Raw genomic sequence first — 22,654 nt, 5'->3', positions numbered from 1 at the left:
ACAGAGAAGTCAGTTACTTCGGATAGTTTAAATGAACATTTTATATCTTCTGGCTCTCTATTTGAAGCTCAGTCACAAAATAGTTCTATGATAAATTCTCTTATTGTACCTTTAAATGACATTCCAGGTAAATTAATTACACAAAAATTAGATTTTAATCAGCTCTCTGTCTCCGAGGTCCACAAAGCTTTGAGTTTTTTGGACCGATATAAGCTTGCAGGGCCTAAAGCTGGAACAGTTTTATTTAAAGTTAGCAGCTGATTTTATTGCTGAACCATTGACTTATTTATTTAATCTTTCTATTTCCCATTGTGAAATCCCTAAGATTTGGAAATCTGCTTTTGTTTCTCCTCTTTTTAAAGGGGAGAGGGGGAGCCTTTGCAGCTGAACAATTATAGACCAATATCTATGTGTTTTATCTTTAAGCTTTTGGGGAGATTGTTAGATTTTGAAGTTGAATATTTTTTGGAAATTATTTATGTTTTTTATCTTTTTTTTTTTGGGAGAAATTGATTGAATCATAGTACTGTCACTGCTGCTTTGAAAGTGTTTAGTGACATTATTGATGCCTTAGATTGCAAAAAAAATTGTTCAGCTCTTTTTCTTGACTTATCAAGGGCTTTTGACACAGATGATCATGGCATACTCCTAAACACACTCTCTATTGTTGGTCTCTCTGAAAATGCCATTAAATAGATTGCCAAGTATCTTTCAGGGGACAACACAGTGTGTGCTTTTAAAAGATTGTACTTCATCCATTTTGTCACTTTCCAAAGGTGTCCCTCATGGGTCTGTTCTGGGACCCATTTTATTTTCCTTGTATGTAAATAATTTATGCGATAACATTCCAAATGCCAAGTTCCATCTGTATGTAGACGACACTGCTATTTACTGCAATTTACAGTCAGCTTTTGATATCGTTCAGTTCCGTTTATGTCAGCTTAAGCTGGTTTTAAACACAGATAAAACTAGTTCAATGACTTTTTTTTCAAATTCTAAAGTTGTACCAAGTAATCTTCCTGACATTATATCCTTCCAGGGAACAAAAATAGAATATGTTGTAAGTTATAAGTACCTGGGCATCCTATTTGACAGTCATTTAAAACTAGCTACATATTGATAAATTAATTAAAAAACTTAAGCTCAAATTGCGGTTAATTTTTATTTTAGTTATTTTAAAGCAAGGAATATTTGGTATCTGCTCCTTCTTACCACTTTTGGATTATAATGATCTGCTGTATTATGAATGCTGCAGGATATTATCTAAAAAATCTTGATCCTGTTTTTCATAGTGTTTTTACGTTTTATTACTGGTTGTAGTTATCAAACACATCATTGTACTTTATATGAGAAGGCTGTTACCAACGTTTTAATACCCGAAGACAGTTTTTAATTGGTATTGTTTTTAATCTATTTGTGGTCTAACTCCATCTTATTTGTCTCTGAGTTTTTCTAAATCAAAGGTATGCTACAATCTACGTTCAAACAATGTGTTATATTTTAAAGTCCCTCTGGTTCAAACAAAGCTAAGGAAAAAGGGTTTTGAATATAATGCTACTTTGGCTTGGAATAATCTATAAAGCATTCTAAAGCTGACAGGGTTTCCATCATTACATGATTTTAAATTATTTTTAACAAGCTGTGTGTTTTATACTTTGGTGAATTGTTGTTGTGATCTTTGATTTGTGTTTTGTATTATGATGTAAACTTGTATATACTATGTTATTTGTTGCTGCTTTCTTGGCCAAGTCACTCTTGCAAAAGAGATTTTAATCTCAATTTAGTTTTTAACCTGGTTAAATAAAGAAATGAATGTACCTTTAAGGGACATACATGCAACTTTAGAGGTAAATAAGGTACAAAGATGTACCTTTTGAAAAAGAGTGCAGAGGAAAACTAACAAAAATTTTTTAAAAAAAGTATTTTGTCATTTTTTGCAAGAAATTCACTTGCAAAGCAAAATTAAAAAAAAAAGTACCTGAAATTTACTTTTACTTTTTCCCCCTTTTTTGCACATTTTCCAAGTTTTATTAACTTATAAAAAAGTGTAGAAGTACATATATTTTTCTGGTTTTAAAAACAAGAAGCAAAAATCGTTTGACAGTTTTTTTTTTTTTTTTTTTTTTGAGTGCAGGACATTAGAACTTGTTTTCAAAGATCTTAAATTACATTTATTTTACTGCTTTTAATTTATTTATTTTTTTTTTTTTTTTTTTTTTTTTTTTTTTATCATGAATCTGACAAAATGTTGTGAGGTTTATGCTTAAAACAAGACAATTTTTTTTTTTTTAAAATAAAGAAAAATCCTGAAGGGGGAAAAAGAAAATCCTTTAAAACAATATCTTTAAAAACAAATTCTTCAAGAAAATGTAAAACATTAAATAAAATAAATAACAAATAATAACATAATTGTGATTTTTGCTTGATTTAAAATGTAAAACATTAAATAAAATAAATAACAAATAATAACATAATTGTGATTTTTGCTTGATTTAGATTTTCTGTATGGAAAATGTAAATAAATAAATAAATGTGATTTTTACTTGATTAAATATTTAAATAAAATGAATGAATGAAATGTAATTTTTGCTGGATTAATTATTTAAAATGAATGAACAAATGAATGAATAAATGATGTTTCAAAACTAAAATGAATGAATAAATTATAAATTATGTTTTATTACTAATTTATGTATTTTAATTCTATTTTTTTTTTATTTTAATTATTTACAAAGTATAAATGCATTTAGTGATCCAACAATGCATCTAAAGTCGTCATTGGTCACAGATGCCTACAACATGTAAAAATACAGTGGCACATGTTAAAAGAACTAGCCTAATTGAGGCTGCTCTCATCGGGAAACATGAGCACAGAGCGCCCACTGATTGCCTGGAGCTCACGTCTCCGAAATCCGCAAAGCAAGTTTTCAAATAAGTGCTGTCTTTATAAATAAACCACAGATTTGAGTTTTAAACAACTACATTCTCACCTGAAATACTCTTAGAACTGCATTTCATGACACAATAACAGTAATATTTTGAAAATTATGCAGGTTTTCTCCTCCGCCATTAATGTTTGCTCGTTGGTGCGAAATGCATTCTGGGATACCTGGCTGCCTCAGGTTTGCACAAGTCACCTCTGGATGCATCCTTGATAAAAGTGGCGGAGCAAGAACACATCCGGGGATTTGAACTGTACTTGGCTAGATGTGAACTTTGAATTGGAACAGTACTTGGGCAACGACTGAAGACGTTTCAAGAACACAAGTACAGACAAGAACGCAAACTGAAAGTCTTGCAACTTCTGCTTACAAGCAATCATTTGAAATCAATATAGCTGCAAGGATGAATCAATCAACCAATCAGAATGAGTTGCTGAAGCAACAGCCTGATCTGATTGGCTAAAGATAAAATATGAAACCTGAGGAGTGAATGGAGCAAAAAAAAAAGAAAAAAGAAAAAAAAGAAAGCAAAAGGAGAAGGCTAACTAATAAAGTGTTACTTATGGAGTTACACTGTTGCAACGTGTTTGTTTGTTTTAATAAATTAATACTTTTATTTAGCATCGTCATTTTAATGTAAAAGTATAGCAAAGTATAGCAAGTATAGCAAGTATAGCAAAAAGAGAAACTAAACTAAATGAAACAGAGCAGTTAGAAACAAAAATAATGGACGTCAGACATAGTCATCAAGTGTGTTTGTGTGATGTTTGACCTGGAAACAGCAGTGCAGCAGATAACATGGGAATAAAAACAAGAATAATCTTAGAGCAGAACAGGAGGTTACCTGAACCGCTGAAGGCTGGGCCCGAGGGTCGAAGAGACGCAGCTTCTTGTCCTGAAGAAACAAAAACAGCATGAGAAATATAAGCACAAAGAAACACATTTTTATTATTAATAATACAGTTAAGGCAACATTAGAGAAGAATGATGGCTGATCAATGACTGTAAGGTGACTCTTTAAGTGTTTGTTTCAGTGCTGTGCCTGGTTTATTATGATTCGGTAGAAATGGCTTCATGTGGTATTTGTTATGAGTCTGTCATCAGAACTGGCAGCATAAATCCTCCTGCAGACTGAACTCGCCGTCAAAATCAGTTCAGTCACACAGTGACCATCAGACGACCCCGTCACTCTCAAACACAGCCAATCAGGACAGAGAGCGGAAACGAGCGCTAATGAGAACAGGCTGCGACACAACAGCTCCTTAATGAAGAGCAGAGACTGATGCAGAGATAAGAGCCAGAAAATACACAGACAGTGAGTAAAATACTCCATTTCTAATCGCCTTTAGTATTTCGGTGGCATGCTTTTCTTTTAGCACAATAAATATATGTGTATTTTTAGTCACTGTTGTGCTTTCAATGCTTTTAAATGCCGCCTACATAGGCAGCTCACTAGTGTGGTTTCAGCGCTGCGAGACAGACACTGGGAATAATGCTTTTTATCCATAAGACATTGTCACACTTTCAGAAAAAAAAGGTATACAAAAGCTGTCACTGGGGCAGTACCTTTTCAAAAGGTACACTTTTAGGTACTAATATGTACCTTTAAGGTACCAATATGGACTCTTTAGGTACAAAGGTGTGCCCCCAGTGACAACTTTTGTACCTTTTTTCTGAGAGTGCTGTAACCTTTGGCAGCTCCAGACACAAGTCATCCAAATCAAGATGGGCTCACACACAGAGCCACACTGTTTCACTGCTGAACAACAGCAACTAAAAGAGCACAAGCATTACCAATGACTACTGGACTCTTCTTATGATCTCAGTCAAGCTTAATGGTCATTATTTCCTGTCTCTCAGCCATTCCTGACCTCTGTTATAACTGGCTAAGGACTTAGTGTGTGAAATGAGTAATAATGATTTGAGAGTTTTGTAAAGTGAAAACTAATGTTACTTGGAACAGGATAGTCCCATACTACATTACTATACTACACATACTATACTACTTGCACCATTTCATCAGTATGCAAACTACATGCATGGAATCTATATGATTGGTATATTTATATGAGTAAATTTATGTATAAAGAAGTTCAGTATGTAGGTATGTATATCCCACAATGCATACGTAGATATTAATGACTATAATTATTATTAATTGTAAGTTTTTTTTGTTAAAAGTAAAAAAAAAAAAAAAAAAAAAAAAAAGTTTTATTTGCATGTGCACTTTGATGCTCACAAAAAAAAAAAAAGTTTATTTGCAGTTGATCAACATGCAGTCTGATGAGGATTATTATTATTATTGATATTAATAAAATATTTTTTTTTAGATCATTTTGTAATAATAATAATAATAATAATAATAATTTTTATTATTAAAAATGTAAGTAAAACAAAACATTTTTGATAAAATTATTATTATTATTATATTGTCTTATTATTTGGTTCAAAGCAAAAAAAAAAATCACAGGTTTGGTAGTTTTGTAAATAATAATGATAATAAATTAAAAGCAAAAAAAAAAATCAATTATTATAACATTATTAAAATAATTAAAAATTAATAATACTTTTTTTTTTACTTTTTTGATTAATTATTATTATTATTATTATTATTATTCCTACTACTACTACTACTAATAATAATAATAATAATAATAAACTATCATTATTAATGATGATATTCTTTTTAATAGTTATGAATTATTGTTATTTGTGATATTATTATTATTATTATTATTATATCAACTGTAAATTAACTCTCTTAATTTGTCACTCATGGGTCGATCAGATGACCAAAAATTGATGTTTAACCAGAAAACTGCATGTAAAACCTTATGTACTTCATTAAACTTGGTAGTACTGAGGCTGTATGATGACAATCAGTGCTGTAGTATTTGAAATGTGTGTCACTGCATGATGCACCCCATTTACATGCTATTTCAAAAAAATATATATTTTTTATGTACTGAGTGTGCACTACACAGTATGCAGTCAGCTACTGTCCCATTCTGAACACAGTCTACATAGTGGCCTTCATCAAACCCTTAATGTGAAACCATCAGTGGTTAGCAGCTTCCCTCACTCATGCTCAGCTCACCCACAATGCCCTGCAGTCCCGTGAGAGAGGGGTCAGACTCACACCTGAGCAATCAGAGCAGACCGCACTGATCCTCTCACACATCACTGTCTTTTTATTACATGTCTGCTCACACACCGTCTGACCCCTGACGCCCATCACAGAGAGACCCAACGCCATCAAACACACACTCAATCTGTGTCTGTGTGTCATTTCAGCTCACATTCATTTCAATGAGCTTCACTCCTACTCAAGTAAACATCCCACAATCCTCTTTGCAGCCAACAAACTTTGAAAATCTTGAATTGTTACTTTGTTACTATTGTAATACTTAATATTATATTATATGATAATTTGCTTATATTTTTTTGTTTTTTTGGAGGGTTTTAGGTTAGTATTATAGCTTTAGTATAATTTTAAATCTAAATAAACTGTAAATAAAAATCTTAAATAAAAAAAAATAGTAAAAATACAAAACAATATAGCATATATATATATATTGGGATTAAAGACAAGTTGTCCCATTTTGGCATCCACATCAAATTAAAATAAAAAAAAAAAACACATAATAAATGCAAATAAAGTGTCTGCTTTAATGTTTCAAAGTCATTTTTGTTTTAATGTTTCAAAGACTTTTGTAAAAACAAAATTAATACAAAAATATTTTAAAATACATATAAATGACAATTATTTAATAAATTAATATACAATTAATATATACAATTAATTAATCTAATTAATTACAAGATGTGGTGATTAATTAATCAAATTAATCACATATTACATTTGGCTGTGAAAATACCGCCAAAATATTATTTAAAGGTATGTTTGTGTTAGACAAGAAAGTATTAAATAGACATTACAAATAGTAGCTTTAGAAAGAAATATTTTATTTGATTCAATATAAGATTTATTACACATAAATGTTTAGGCTGCAACGGCACAGCTTTGTTACCAACAGTCTTCAAAATGCCTTCTTTTATTGTTCCACAAAAGAAAGTCAGTCATTCAGGTCTGAGTAAATGATGACCATTTTTTGGGGTGAACTATCCCTTTAAAGTTTTTTGCGCCCTTTTTCAAGAATCTGCCAGCAGGTGGCGGTAAATGTCTTTAATGAGTCATTGATTCCTTCAAACTGCTGATTCATTCAGGAATTCAGTAAAGGTTATGTTTATGAATGGGCTTTGAATCAGTGATTCACACGATTCGTTCAAAACGCGGAATCATTCAGAAACTAAACACTGCTGTTGCTCGGAGACACACAACAATTCTGCTATGACTTTATAGCTCATATTTTTGATGGCAAAACTGTGCAAAAACAGACAATATTGTGTTTAAAATATTACAAAATATTAACTTCTTATTTACTGAACTGTTGTATAAAATCACATTTGCACTCATTATATTGGAGACAAAAACAGCACTCGTATGATATTGCTCTCTTTACTTGTGTAATATCGATTATCATATGATATAAATATGAGACAAAATTATATATTATATATAATAATAATGCTTAACTAATCAAACGCCACTAACTGACTTTTAAAGGTGGGGATCTAGTAAAAGTGTTTACTAGTTGCAAAGAAAATAAAAAGAGAAAAACTAGCAAACATCTTTAAATTAAATGTTATACTATAGTATAGATAAAAAAACAGAAATACCCGCGCACTCAAAAGCTCAATCAGTCACATACCCGCAGTCACAAGCCCATGAATCAGCACCTGCTTTAATGCTTTGATCATGTTTTAATCATAACCATCCACAGAGTCGCTGTGGATGAAAGCGTCTGCGTTCACGTGCAGAGTGTTTGGTGTGTAAAATATGCACGTCCATGCCTCCAAACGAAGGCTGTCACGAGCCGCGCTCTCCTCTCCTCACGTTCACCTAAAAACGGCTGCAACTGAACACACATGTTGGCGTGCTGATTTGCTTTAATAAGGTGGATCTGGGGAGACTGAAGGGCCTATTCTCTTAAATTACAGCTCAACTCGACTGAGGACACAACCTCTGAGCTCAGTGTGTGATCCGGTCTCACATTTCCCACTTTGCCCTGTTTTTGTTTTTCTCTCTTGATATTTTAGGATGAATTCTGGTCCACTATTACACATTGTGATTATTCTTAACAGTTTAATACAAAAATATTTTAAAATAAATACATTAAAAATCATTTAAAACATTAGTATAAAAATAAAAAAATTAAATGAATATAAAAAAATTAAATACAAATAAAAATGTATTAATAAATTCACATTATTTTTTAAAAAACAAATATAAGCTTATAATTTATATACAATTAAAATAAATAATATGATAAAATATCTAATATTACAGTATTAGGAATTAAAATATTATAATAAATTAAAATAAATAAATATGATAAATATATAAATATTAAAGTATAAATTTCAAAATGCATATATTATAATGTATTAAATTAATATAAAATATTTTCAAATATTTCATTATGTTTACAATATTTTAATAAATTAATATAAAATGTATAAATAAATGAAAAATAAATCTAAATAGTTATTTAACAAAATAATGTATACATTTTAAAATGATAAATGTAATATAAAACTGTTTTAAAATATATGAAGTTAAATAAAAAACAATATAGAAACTTTTAAAATACCTACAAATAAATAATATGTATATAAATATCCAGCACAATATAAATGAAACGTGGTAATACAGGAATGACTACAGCAGGGGGAGAGAGAGAGATTCAAAAAAATAAAAAAATTCACAAAGCATTCAGTGGAAAATCTAAAGGGGTCTTTTTTTTCTTATTAAATTATTCTTAGATATGTGTCATGCAGCCATAAACTCCAGCATCATTGGCTCTGCACCTCTGAGAGCATTAAACAGGCTGAGGAAAAAAGCTCTGCAGCTCTATTATTATTTCTTTATGGATTGCTCCCCATTTCCTCCTGCGGGGCGGCTGAGTGTAACTCTCTGTTCCCGGGTCAGAGTCTGTGTTTCAGGGTGCTAAATCAGCCGCTCCGGGGGTCTGGCGCCGCCTCAAACACCCCCCTCTCTGCAATACTTCAAACGCAACAAAGTCTAGCTGTAGATGCCGCCTAAATCAGGTGTGCTTTCAGCTCTCAGCAAACATCACGCAGGACATTATGACATTTGCTCCTCAAAATACTAAAACCTGGGTTGTTTTTGAGGTTTCAAACAGTGAACTTTGGTCCCTGTAGATGACGGATTAATTACATTTAAAAAATAAATTTGTTTTTGAGGTTTCAAACAGTGAACTTGGTCCCAGACTCAGGAATAAATACATTTAAAAAATATTACAAAAGAATAATCAAAAAAAAAGAACCGCACAGAAACCAACACATCATTGTAAACAGACACCATTAAAATTAATTAATAAATACCACCATTAACATCATTGTAAACACATTAAATTATTAATAAATAAATTGAATAAACAGACAATTATATAAACAAAATTATTGTAAATAGTTATATATAGGTTTAACTTTTATTTTTCTTTTTTAATATATATATTAATTTAAGTTAATTTTAATTTTTTTTTATTTTATGTGTATATATTGGTTTATGTATTTCATTTTTTATTTATATTAATTTATTTTTAATATTGTTTATTATTTATTAATCATGCTTAACTTTAAAAATATATAAATATAACTAAAATAATTTTTAATCATGCTTAACTTTAAAAATATAACAAAAGAGGAATGGAACTCCAATGACCAAAAAGGGTAACCGAAAAAGGAACAAAATTATGACTGTTAAATAACATTTGATTTTTTCATATTGGCTTATTGATATAATTTCTTAACCTAAAACTATAGCATTCAATAAAATATTTATATTAATTTATTATTACATACCTTTTTATAGGTCTGCATTTAAAAATTATTTCTAGTCATTATTATTTTTATTTGTTTATTTATAGTCTGCATTTAAAAATATTTATTTCATTTCCATCACTAAACTGAGTCAATTATGTTTCCCTCCAATTAATTTAACAAAGCTCTGTCCATAAACTCAATCAAAACTCTGCTCCTGCCAAACACAAACCTTTGTGTCTAAAAATAGAAACTCTTCTGCCGTGTGGTTTAACGTTTCAGATGAGTCACAGACACGTGTCATACAGCAAGTGTTTGTCCTCCATAATGAAATAAGAGCTGATGTGCAATTAACATTAAGCAAATGACTGAAGGGCAGATTTTCAGGGGCCAGATGTAATAAACTTCCTCAAATCAGATGTAGTGACAGAATCCTGTCAGACTGATGAAGGACGCTCTGCAGAGCTTTATGAGTTTCACCTTGTGGACTGATCGTGTGCATTTCATTAATAAAGCCAATCTGTGTAATGATCCGCTTGATGGGAAAACACACATGCTCTGGCGTCATCTACTGGTGAGAATGTGCAAAACCTTTTCAGAAAACTCCAGTAAAGATCATATAGCAGAAGTAAATGTGCCTCCTGGCTGTAACTTTGAAGATTTTACATCATATATTAACATCAGGGACACAAGAAACAAAAAGGTGAACAACAGCTCTGATGTTCACTGCCATTAAATCAAAGTATATTGTAATCTGGGATTATATGTTGTGTGCAAATGTACTGTTTAATGTTAAAACCATCTGTGTTGATTGTTGTTAATTTTAATAAAACTATTAAATGTTCTCATTTCTTATTTGGTATGGGGATAATAATAAAACTATTAAATGTCAATAAAAAAAAATGTTTGCCTGAAAAAAAAAACCAACTAAAACACACCAACTGCCTGAACAACTAACTGCAAAAAAAAATAAATTAATTAATTAAGTAATTGCTTACCAGAATGACTAAAAATAAAATAAAAACGAAATAGAAATATATTACAAATATTACAAAAAAGTACATAACAAAATTACTAAAATTTAGTAATTTACAAAAATGCAACAACAACAAAAAAAAAACACTACAAATTACAAAAAAAACCCTAAATTTAAATAAATAACCATAAATAAATAGAAGTTTATTCAAAATAACCAATAAACACTAATGATAATGTACAAATAATACTAAAATAACACATTTTAATCATAGTGTACTATCTTTATTATATTTGATTCATCGGTTTGAATTTTTATTTTTTTTAATTTTTTTTTTTTTTTATTTATTTGTTTGTATTTTTTTTTTTTTTTTATTTTATTTTATATTGTTTATTTGCCAATACAGCATTTGTAATTTTAATTTTGTTGAATTTGTTTATTTAAAAATAAATAAATAAACAAACAAACAAATCAATAAAACTTTAAAATAAAATACTAAAAATTCTAAATAATTATGAAAACTATAATAGCATCTCAAAGACAATAAAATAATACTATAATAATAAATTCTCTACAATCTAAATATACACAACATTACAATAATACTATAATAATAAATTCTCTGGAAACGTCTCCATTTATAAGTCAACAAGTCTACTTTACAGTGTTTTTTGCAATGCTACGTGTGACCCATTTCTAAAACCAGTAAAATAGAGAGCCGGTGTTTTTTTTTTCTGTAGAGATTTACTTGCACAAGGATGAAGCCAGCAGCAGATCCGTCAATTCCTTCAGGCCAAAATTTTTTGCATTTAGGCGCTCAGCAACAGACATGTGCCCATTTACTAAAACAGTACGAACCTAGAAGAGCAGAATTGCACAAGTTAGCAATCTCTTAGACGCCTAGCATATCAGTGAGGACACACACAGAGAAGCATGAGAGTCCTGGGAATCTGAGCACAACACACACGTGTGTATGTTAGGAGAGTCTTATGATGGAGTCTGCTGTTGAATGGGAGTGGATTGTGTGAAGCTGTTTTGGTGTGTTAGGAGAGTCTGCTGATGCAAACCAGTGCACTGGGAAAAGCTGCTGTGACGCGCCAAAATAAAATGACAAGAAATGTAAAAAATGAATGGAAGAAATATTTTTTAATAAAGCACCACTATAACAAACTTAAAAAATGACTGAGAAAATGAAAAAGTTAAGCACAACACACACTTGCAATGCAACATGTCTCAGAGATCCAGTTCTGCTATATAAAATAATTAAAGTGCAAAATTATGGGAATAATAAAACTGCTGTCAACCGCGCCAAAAACATCGAAAGAGAAACTGAATGCATGTCATTAATTATTTGGTGATAGAACATTTCTCCAGGTGACAGAGTGTAAAAATGGTGCTGGATTGGTTTTTGTTTGGGTGGACTGGTGTAAAAGTTAAAGCGCGCCAAACACATCTCAGAGAACTAGGCATGTTTTTTTTTTGAGGTGTGAGGTTGAGCAGGCCAGCAGCCATCATGGGGCTCCGGGGCCACGCAGCCCTAAGCTCTGAGGGGCTCCTGAGCTCAAACATTTACCTCAGCCGCTCCACGCTAGATGCCAGAGGACCGTAACAAACTGCCCTGGAAACCACCAGAGGCTCGCAGATCAACCCAAACAGTGAAAAACACAGAGACAAAACAAACAAAAAACACACAGCAGAGACAAAAATGCTGCAGACAAACTCTTGTGATGTGTTTTTTTGAGACAAATTTTAAATCTTGTGTTTTGAGGACGATCTGTCACTGGACGAGACCATGTCAACATTTAACCCGCCTGCACACTTGATTTTCTTATTCTTCTTAAAAGTTCCAATCAACTAAATATTCATTAATTATATTCAGAATCATATTCAGTCAAAAACTATTCAAATTTATTTTTAGTCTTTGTCTTTGAAAATCTGCTTGGATGTAAATTAACTTACAACACAATCTTGTAGCCTGTTAAAAAACAGCAAGTAATTTGTCTCATATTTTTTAGGTGAGAAAAAAAAAATCTGCTAAATTAAAAATTATAGACAGACAGATAGACAGAGACAGACAGACAGATGACTGCAGTGGTGTAACTTAGTAACAACGGCCCCCCTGAGCTGCAGAGTTATGAAGCACATACAAACACACAGTGCTCATGTCTTGAAGGGAACCCATATAAGTGAATTTGTGCCTAACCTACTTAATTTAGACCAACTAAAATCAGTATCTTATCTGTTTCTTATATTACATTGAACAGTTCTCTTTGCGCGCGTCTCTCTCCTACACACACACAAACACGCAGGAATCACGGCAACCGCATTCCTTTCCGAAAGGCAAGAGAGCACGACCCCACCACTTTTTGCAATATCTCGCGGCACTCACGGTCGGATGCAGGCTACCTAAAAGAAAGAAACATCTCCACTCGATAAGAAATTTGTTGGTCTATGTTAAATAACAGGCGGCCTATCGCTGGAATGTGTTATGGCGAGTGCTCGTTGCCGCTGTTATCAGTTCTCTCTCGGCGCTCGTGCACAATGCGCATATTTACACAGTTTGTTGTTCTGTGTTTGGTTTTAGTTGGAAAAAGAAAAAAAAAATATGAGGTTGAATTAGAACCCGGAATCTCAGAAATGCTTGACAAAAGTTCTACCACTAGACCATTAAAGTATATTCTGTGTGTATAGTAACTTCATCGCCAGGGGCCCACTTGCGATGTGATCAGGCCCGCATATGCTGCGGGCCCTGCCACCTCACGGGCCCCAGTGCAGCTGCAGTTACTGTAGTTATGCCACTGGACGACAGACAGACAGACAGACAGAGAGATGAAGGTGAGAGAGAGAGATGTAGAGAGAGAGACAAAGAAAGATAGACAGATAGACAGACAGACAGACAGACAGATAGATACAGACAGAAAGACAGATAGATACAGACAGACAGACAGACAGACAGACAGACAGACAGATAGATAGATAGATAGTTAGACAGACAGACAGACAGACAGACAGACAGATAGATACAGATAGACAGATACGAGACAGACAGACAGACAGACATATAGATAGATAGATAGATAGATAGACGGACAGACAGACAGATAGATAGATGACAGACAGACAGATACAGACAGATAGATAGATGACAGACAGACAGATAGACAGACAGACAGACAGATACAGACAGATCGACCGACAGACAGACAGACAGACAGATAGATCGTCAGACAACAGACAGACAGACAGACAGACAGATGCAGACAGATAGATAGATACAGACAGACAGACATACAGATAGACAGACACAGACAGACAGACAGATACAGATAGATAGAATAGATAGATAGATAGGATAGATTGATGACAGACAGACAGATGACAGACAGACTAGATGACAGACGATAGACAGACAGAAAGACAGATAGATAGACAGACAGATAGATAGATAGACAGACAGACAGACAGATGTAGATAGATGACAGACAGACAGACAGACAGATACAGACAGACAGACAGATAGATGACAGACAGACAGACAGACAGATAGAGACAGACATGACAGACCAGACAGACAGACAGACAGACAGACAGACAGAGCAGATAGATACAGACAGACAGATAGATAGATGGCAGACAGACAGACAGATAGATAGATAGATCAGATAGATAGACCCAGATAGATAGATAGATAGATAGACAGACAGATGACAGACAGATAGATGACAGACAGATAGATGACAGGACAGATAGATGACAGACAGATAGATAGATGACACAGACAGACAGGACAGACAGACAGATAGATGACAGACAGGACAGATAGATGACAGACAGACAGACAGACAGATAGACAGATGACAGACGATAGATAGATAGATGACAGACAGACAGACAGACAGATAGATAGATACAGACAGATAGATAGACAGACAGATAGACAGACAGACAGATAGATAAAGACAGACTGACAGACAGAAACAGATAGATAGACAGACAGACAGACAGACAGACAGACAGACAGACAGACAGATAGATAGATCAGATAGATAGATGACAGACAGACAGATAGACAGACAGACAGACAGACAGATACAGACAGATAGATAGATGACAGACAGACAGACAGACAGACAGACAGATAGATAGGTAGACAGACAGACAGATAGATAGATGACAGACAGACAGACCGACAGATAGGATAGAGACAGATAAGGCAGATAGATAGATAGATAGATAGATAGATAGATAGATAGATAGATAGATGACAGACAGACAGATAGATGACAGACAGACAGACGATGACAGATCAGACCAAGACAGACAGACAGACGACAGACAGACAGATAGATAGATAGATAGATAGATAGATAGATAGACAGACAGACAGACAGACAGATAGATAGATGGTACCGAAGTCGGTTCTTCTGACAACACCAAAACAAACAAATAAACAAATAACTAGAAATGGACCCAGAAATGGCCTAGCATACTCATGAAAAACAATTAGCGTCTGAATAGGGCTTAAGTGAACACTTAAAGTAAAGTAATTGAAGACAAGATCTGGTGTTTAAGGCAGTGATGGTTATAGGTATGAACACAGAAGGTGTGTGTTTACCTGTCAGGGCGGTGTCCCGTGTGACGTCCCACACCTGAACGCCCCTCGCAGACGCCACGGCGAGCAGCCCTGAGGCCGCGGGGTGGAAGAGGACGATCTCCAGACGGCCGTCTGCCGCGCTCAGAGTGACCTCGGCGTTACTGGGCTGATCCTGATCCAGATCACACACGCGCCACAGCTTCACCTGAATCAAAACAGACACAGACATTATTAAACACTGCACTGTGGCGCATCCTGAATACTACTCAAATCTTCAAATCCATAAAATTACTGGTATACACCTTTTAGAAAACCCCTAAACACAACATCAAAATTCACCCCATTTACAGTAAAAAAAATGTCCCTGGTCTAATAGTGCTTGATTCACTGATGTATACTAATTAAAAAGATAATAATAATTTATAAAAAATAAAAAAAAAAAAAAAAAAATCATGATTTATTTTTTATTTTTTTTGACTCTCTGAAATTACTTTTCATTCTGGAGGGCAGAGGGAAGTTGCCTCCGCAAGTGCATTTAAAATTATTGAATGCACAGCAAGCCGTTGATTATCCCACTTATTCCATGGTCAAACACTACAGAGAAAAAGAAAGAGAAAAGAGGAAGAGAGAAAATAAAAGAAAGAAAGGAAGGAGCAAGAAAGAAACATGGGACCTTTAAGAAGTAAAAGAAGTTTTCATTTTTTCAGTCATTTGAATGTATTTTCTGCTGTCAGAAGTGGCTGATACCAAAAATACAGCAGTTCAACTGGAGGAACAATAAATGTTATCATGGTATTTTGGCAGAAAGTGTGGTTACCCTGGGAAATGTCCCAAACTGAGCAGCTCTCATTGTGTGAGCGGACTGCTAAAGTCAAGCTCAGAGTGAGACAAACGCTGGAGGCCAGATGTGCTGGAATATGATTGATCAGGACGTTCTGTCTCTTCATTCTGCTGAGCTTTCAAACCCTGACCTCCTCAACATCTGCACAGCCTGATACAGCTGCTGAAAACACTATTCATAGAACCAAACCTAAACGTGCCTGTGTTTTGTTGTCAAGCTGAACAGACAAAACAGCTGAAGAGATCAGCAGATGTCAGTAATAAGCACACTACTGATGGCCAACGATGCACATTCTTAAGGAATGAAGATGTCAGTAATAAGCACACTACTGATGGCCAACGATGCACATTCTTAAGGAATGAATACACTTAAAATCTGCTTCACTCAAGAAAATCTATTCTCATTCTGTAAAAGAAATAAATAAATAAATAAATAATATTGGATTAATTTAACATACATAACACGATAAAAACAATAAATATATAAAAATTATTTAATAATAAATACATTGATTTCTAATAAATAAATGATAAAATAAATTGACTTGATAAATATTTAAAAGAACTATTTAAAATTAATAGAAAGTAAATAGATTTAAAATACATAAAAATATTTATATTTAATAGAAAGTATATATTTTTAAAATAAATAAAAAGTTTATATTTTTTTAATTTATTTTAAATATATTAAATGATCGAGATTATAAATATATAAAATGATTAAAATACATTCATTTAAAAATAAATTAAACTAATAAACAAACAAAAGGATTATATTGATTTTAATAATAAATACTTGATTTATAATATTTTAAAATAAAAACCTTTAAAAATTAATTGACCTGATAAATATTTAAAATAAATGGATTTAAAAATAAAGAAATAAGTAAATAGATTTAAAATACATAAAAAAAATATGATTTACATTAAAATTAATGAATTAAAATTAATAGAATTGAGTATATAGTTTTCAATTTTTTATATTTTTTGATGTTTTTTTTATTTTTTATGTTATTTGAGGAGATTTGGTTATTTGAGTGGTTTTGTTTAAATGATTTATATCCTTGAACGTTATTTTATTATGAATGTGGTATCAGATTTGTGCAGTTGTTTATCTGACATGTTGAAGTGTTCAGTTTTTGGTCAGAATAAGCGATCACCGGTTAATGGGGACTCACCGTCTCATCAGCCGAGCAGGTCGCCAGCAGATAGTCGTCAAATGGCGAGAAGTCCAGGTCGGTCACGAGGTCTGGGACGGGAAGAGAAAGAGAATTAGGACAAACTCATATGGGTCACATGCATTCAGGTTTATTTTTAGTGAACTGTGAGTCCGTGACATTGGCCTGATGCAGCAGGACACTGCATTATTTGCTCCGAGCATCCTCACGGACATCCGTTTTTGCTCCAAATGAAGTGAAATGAGCCAAGCGTGTTAGTTAGACCTGTAATTGTTAATATCTCACCAGCATGGCATGAAATCTGGGTCACGATCCACTTCCCGTCAGAAGCGGCGTTCACAGAAGACAGACCGACCATCCCACCTCCTCCAGAGACACAACAGACACGGTTACAAACACAAAACACTGCTTCTCCTGCTGTTTAATCTGATGTGTGAATGATGTTCATACCAGCCTGATCTGTGTTGAAGGCCACGAGGCTGCAGCTGGACTTCATGTGCTTGCCCTGAGAAGAGAAGGAACCTCCTCGCACGTTTGCAATCCAGCCCTGTGCAGAAACACGGGAGGATCGCTAAATCAATGGGATCTTAAAATGATGAGAAATATTCACCACGTATTCATTACAGCACAGACAAATCTCACTTAAAATAATAAAATCAGGAAAATGTCAAATTAATCATTTAAAAATAAAAACACTAAAAAATAATAGCATAAAAATTTAAAATTAAGTCACTTTAAAATAAATGTTCTAAAAATTTAAATTATAAAAATTAAATCATTTTAAAAAGTCATATTTTTAAAATGACATTTTATGTCTTTATTTTAAAATTATTTAATTTAATTTGACATTTAAATTTTTTTTAATATACTTTTTAAAAATTGAAATCATAAAATGTTAAATAAAAAATGTAATTTTAAAGTAAAAACTTGCTAAAATTTAAAATCATAAAAAAGGAAATTTAAAATCAATTTAAAAATAAAAAAACAATTATTTAAAAATAAACTTATTAACAATATAAAAAATAAATCTAAAATTAAAATCTGTTAATAAATTAAAACCTGCTAAAATAATATTTATAATATTTTTAATGTAAAACTAAAATAAGTTATGTTAAAACAATAATGAAAATATCACAAATAAAATAAAATAAAATTGTCATTTTTAATTTTACAATGAAATCTTACTAAAAATATATAAAAATGTAGAATTAAAATTAGTAATCGTTTAAAATAATTAAAATGTAACACTAGAATTAAAGCATAAAGTACAATTTAATTAATTTTAACTAATTCTTTGCTAATAAAAGAACAACGTTGTTATTGTTATAACTAAAACTATTAAAAATAGTTAACTGAGACAAACGTGAAATGTTTGAGATCTAAAACTACTAAAATTAAAAAATATATATTTATATCTGAGACAAACGTGAAATGTTTGATATATATATAGATATATATATATATATATATATATATATACATATCTTATATATATATATATAAAAGCTAAACAGAAAATGTAACTACTAAAATTAAAAAATATATATTTATATTAAAGCTAAACAGAAAAATGTAACAAAAAAACTAAGAAAAATGATGTTTAAAAAATTAAGAAAACACACAGTAAACTAAAATTTAACTGAAAATATTAAAAATTAATAAATATTACTGAAGATTTTAAAAATTAATAAATAATATATTTGTATATTATTTAACTGAAAATATTAAAAATTAATTATACAAGGATACAATTAACAAAAGCTTATAAAAGACCCAATTTCAGATGCACAAAAAATACAATTAACAAAAGCTTATAAAAGACCCAATTTCAGATGCACAAAAAAAATTAGTTAGACACACCTCTGAATAAAACTGTTGTCTATTTACATTTAAAACAGTACAATCCAATAAAATGTGTTACACAGTCATTTTAGTTTGGCAAGTAAGGCACGATGGTGGTTCTTTACTTTTTAATAAATATCCATGTGTAAAACACCTTTTAAGAACAGCTTGGTCATGCCTTAATTTCTATATTCATATATAAACTATACTAAAATAACACTGAAACGTCTTGAGATACTGACGAAAGATGACAGTGATTACAACTGAATCAAACCGGCTGATGCCCCTCGACTGAACATCTGACATGATCACAAGCAGGAATGAGGAAACAGAGAGAAACGCAGCACTTTCTCTTGCCAACAGTGCAACACACACACACACACACACACACACACACACACTCTTAAGGAAATGCAGAAGAACTGTTTTAAATCCTTCCAGAATGTCAACAAGAAACAACACGCAGAGAATGAACGCGTTTGATAAACCACTGTAGAAAGACCATCACAATCTACAGAATCTGGAGCACAGAGTGAGAAAACATGCACTCAGGCGTCCGAGACAAACGCCTGCTCTGGTTTGAGTTCTTCTGCTTGTGCTGCATCACTCACTCCTGCACCAAGAGACACCATACAAATAAAAGTGCGTTTCTTCAAGACATCTGGTACAAGTGAAGACCAATGACGACGATGAAATAATATGCTATATTCAAGCTCAGTGAGATCCAAATCCACCAAACACTGTAACATCAATCCATTCAAACGTTCAGTCTTAAAGGGACAGTTCATCCAAAAATGAAAATCCTGAGTTTCTTTCTTCTGCTAAACACAAAAGAAGGTATTTTTAAGAATGTATGCAAGCAAACAATTGACGGTACCCATTGACTTCCATAGTGTGGAAAAAAAAATGGCTATGGAAGTCAATGGGTACCGTCAACTGTTTGCTTTCCTACATTCTTCAAAATATCTTCTTTTGTGTTTAGCAGAAGAAACAAGATGGTGAGTAAATTATGACATTTTTCATTTTTGGGTGAACTGTCTCTTTAAGGACACTGCATTTCTCATAAGAGATAATCAGTTTGGGCCGAGTCGCCACTTCTGGGGTCATAAAGCAAAACCTGATGACAATCACAGTGTTTCATGACTGATAAATGTATCATAAATCACCTACATCAGAAATAAACTGATATTTGGTCGTTATCTAATGCATTCACACACTTCTACATCTGCTTCAGTATCTTTGGGGCCGCTGTATGTGGTCATATAAAGCTCAGGTATGTGAGGCATTCACTGTGAACCTCAGGCTGTTATTAAACAACACCACACATGATGACAAGAAACCAGTTCTGAGCCTGTGTGTCCCTGTAAAAAAACAGAATCACTGCAGAGCACTTCATCTGATTTCAATATGCAAAGTTTTTATCACCCAAACAGAATCACTGCAGAGCACTTCATCTGATTTCAATATGCAAAGTTTTTATCACCCAAAGATAACAGATCTATGTGCAGAAGGGCTCTGAATTAAATCAAAAGTCAATTGTTCTGAATTTACTGTCAAACAATTAATAGCAATAAATAATTAAACAAATTTACTTATTAAATCCACCAACTTGTCTTGGAATGTTGCATTATTGTAAAATAAATATGAATTATTGCTAAATGTTTATAAAAAAAATAAAATGACAAAAGCAGACAAAATTACTAAAACTTAAACTAAAATAAATACAAATTAAGGTGAAATAAGTGTTAAAACAACACTGAAATAACACAAAAATGAGGGCTAAATATAAATATTTTAAAAAAGTAAAAATGGTAAAAGCACATATAGAAAATTACTAAAATTTAAATTAAAATAAATATTTTAAAAAGTTCTTGGAAATCAAGGTTTGGAAGCAAATATTTTTATTTTTATCATTTTTATAATTCATTTTAATATAGTTTAGGTTAAAATGACTTGTACGGGCAATTTGACTTTTATACTAAAAATTTTTTTTGTTAATATTTTTATTTTTATTATTTTTATTTTTAATTTTAATTTTTGTTTTGTAATTTTGATTTTTATACTAAAAATTTTTAGAGTTTAAAATTTTTTGTACGGGCAATTTGAACAATTAGGCAAATGCAGTGGTTTATAATAGATATATATATATATATATATATATATATAGTATTGATCTTATTGTATTATTTTAATTATCCATAAAACAAATTAGAATATTTAACTTTTGGTTTAAGTAATTATTAACTGATTTAATTATTTCATAATGAGGTGTTTGGTCCTAAATGCACCGAATTAAATCAAATACGAAGCAGATGACAGCGAAACAGTATCAAGTTGAAACAATCCCTGACTGTGCCACTGCACTCAGCGCCTCCTCACAGCATCATCCCAGACCTCACATTCACGTGCATCTGATGCATCTCGTGCTCGAGCCTGTTAAAGTGCATGAAGCTTCACAGATGTTTAGTCAAGGATGGAGGAAGTTGGAGCTGATCAGTGCATCTGCACCGCTCCTTCAGCTCGGACACTCAGTCGCATCGCGCCGCGGCGGTACTCACATCTTTCTTGGGGATTTTGGGAGTGGTGTTCTTGTATTTGGACGTCTTGAAGCGATTCATGCTGAGCTGCTGGCCGCGCGTTTGAACCTTCCGGGTGTCTCGCTGTTGTGATGATCGCGTCGCGTGCGGTGGAATGAGTGCGTGTCTGTGACGCAGAGCCCAGATCTACAAACCATCGACTCTCTCTCTCTCTCGCTCTCTCTCTCTCTCCTCTCTCTCTCTCCATCTCGCTCGCCTCTCTCTCTCTCTCTCTCTCTCTCTCTCTCTCTCTCTCTCTCCAAGCGCTGCTGCAAGTCACGTGTCTGCCAAATAAAAACGCGGCCGTAGTTTCCGCCCATGTGCACCCCCATATATATATATATATATATATATATATATATATATATATATATATATATATATATTATATATATATATATAAAGCAGTTATATTGGCAGTAAAGTATTGTTACCCTGTTTAGCCTCAAATACCATACTGTATATTTAAAATATAAATAGTAGGACCAGTATTCATAGTAACTGTGGTATTTTGGTCAAAAATAAATGTTTTCTAGATTTTCTTCTTTTTCTGCTTTTTTTTTTTAAGTATAGGCAGAAATCAAACATGGTCTTTTTGCAGTGCAGTTCTCTCAAAACAACACACATATGTTTATAAATAGATGAATAAATGCATATTTCCACAAATATTTATTCCTGGGGGAAAAAAAAACATATTTCTAAAAATAAATAAACATGACTAAAAACTATTTTAGTATGGCTGACAAACTATTCTAGCTTGTATTCATATTTTATTATTATGTTGATATTTATTTTATATT

At 32.3% G+C, this 22,654-nt stretch overlaps 1 protein-coding gene across 1 annotated transcript in view; it reads right to left on the bottom strand.

The window, feature by feature from the left end:
• The window catches only part of coro7 (coronin 7), a 134,140-nt gene extending 112,087 nt beyond the window's left edge, over positions 1-22,053 (bottom strand). Inside the window, exons 1-7 of the mRNA XM_042721360.1 lie at positions 21,837-22,053; positions 17,887-17,983; positions 17,722-17,802; positions 17,437-17,507; positions 15,318-15,623; positions 4,084-4,221; positions 3,787-3,957 (exon numbers count right to left, since the gene is read on the bottom strand). Coding sequence (XP_042577294.1) covers positions 3,787-3,957; positions 4,084-4,221; positions 15,318-15,623; positions 17,437-17,507; positions 17,722-17,802; positions 17,887-17,983; positions 21,837-21,896 — 924 coding nt within the window. The 5' untranslated portion in view covers positions 21,897-22,053. The remainder of the gene's footprint in view (positions 1-3,786; positions 3,958-4,083; positions 4,222-15,317; positions 15,624-17,436; positions 17,508-17,721; positions 17,803-17,886; positions 17,984-21,836) is intronic.
• Between the last annotated feature and the right edge of the window lie 601 nt (positions 22,054-22,654).

This window comes from Cyprinus carpio, chromosome B3 (genome assembly GCF_018340385.1).
Source record: "Cyprinus carpio isolate SPL01 chromosome B3, ASM1834038v1, whole genome shotgun sequence".
Lineage (NCBI taxonomy): Eukaryota > Metazoa > Chordata > Actinopteri > Cypriniformes > Cyprinidae > Cyprinus > Cyprinus carpio.
Note: the sequence above shows the minus strand (reverse complement) of the source record. Positions and strands in the feature narration are given on the sequence as shown.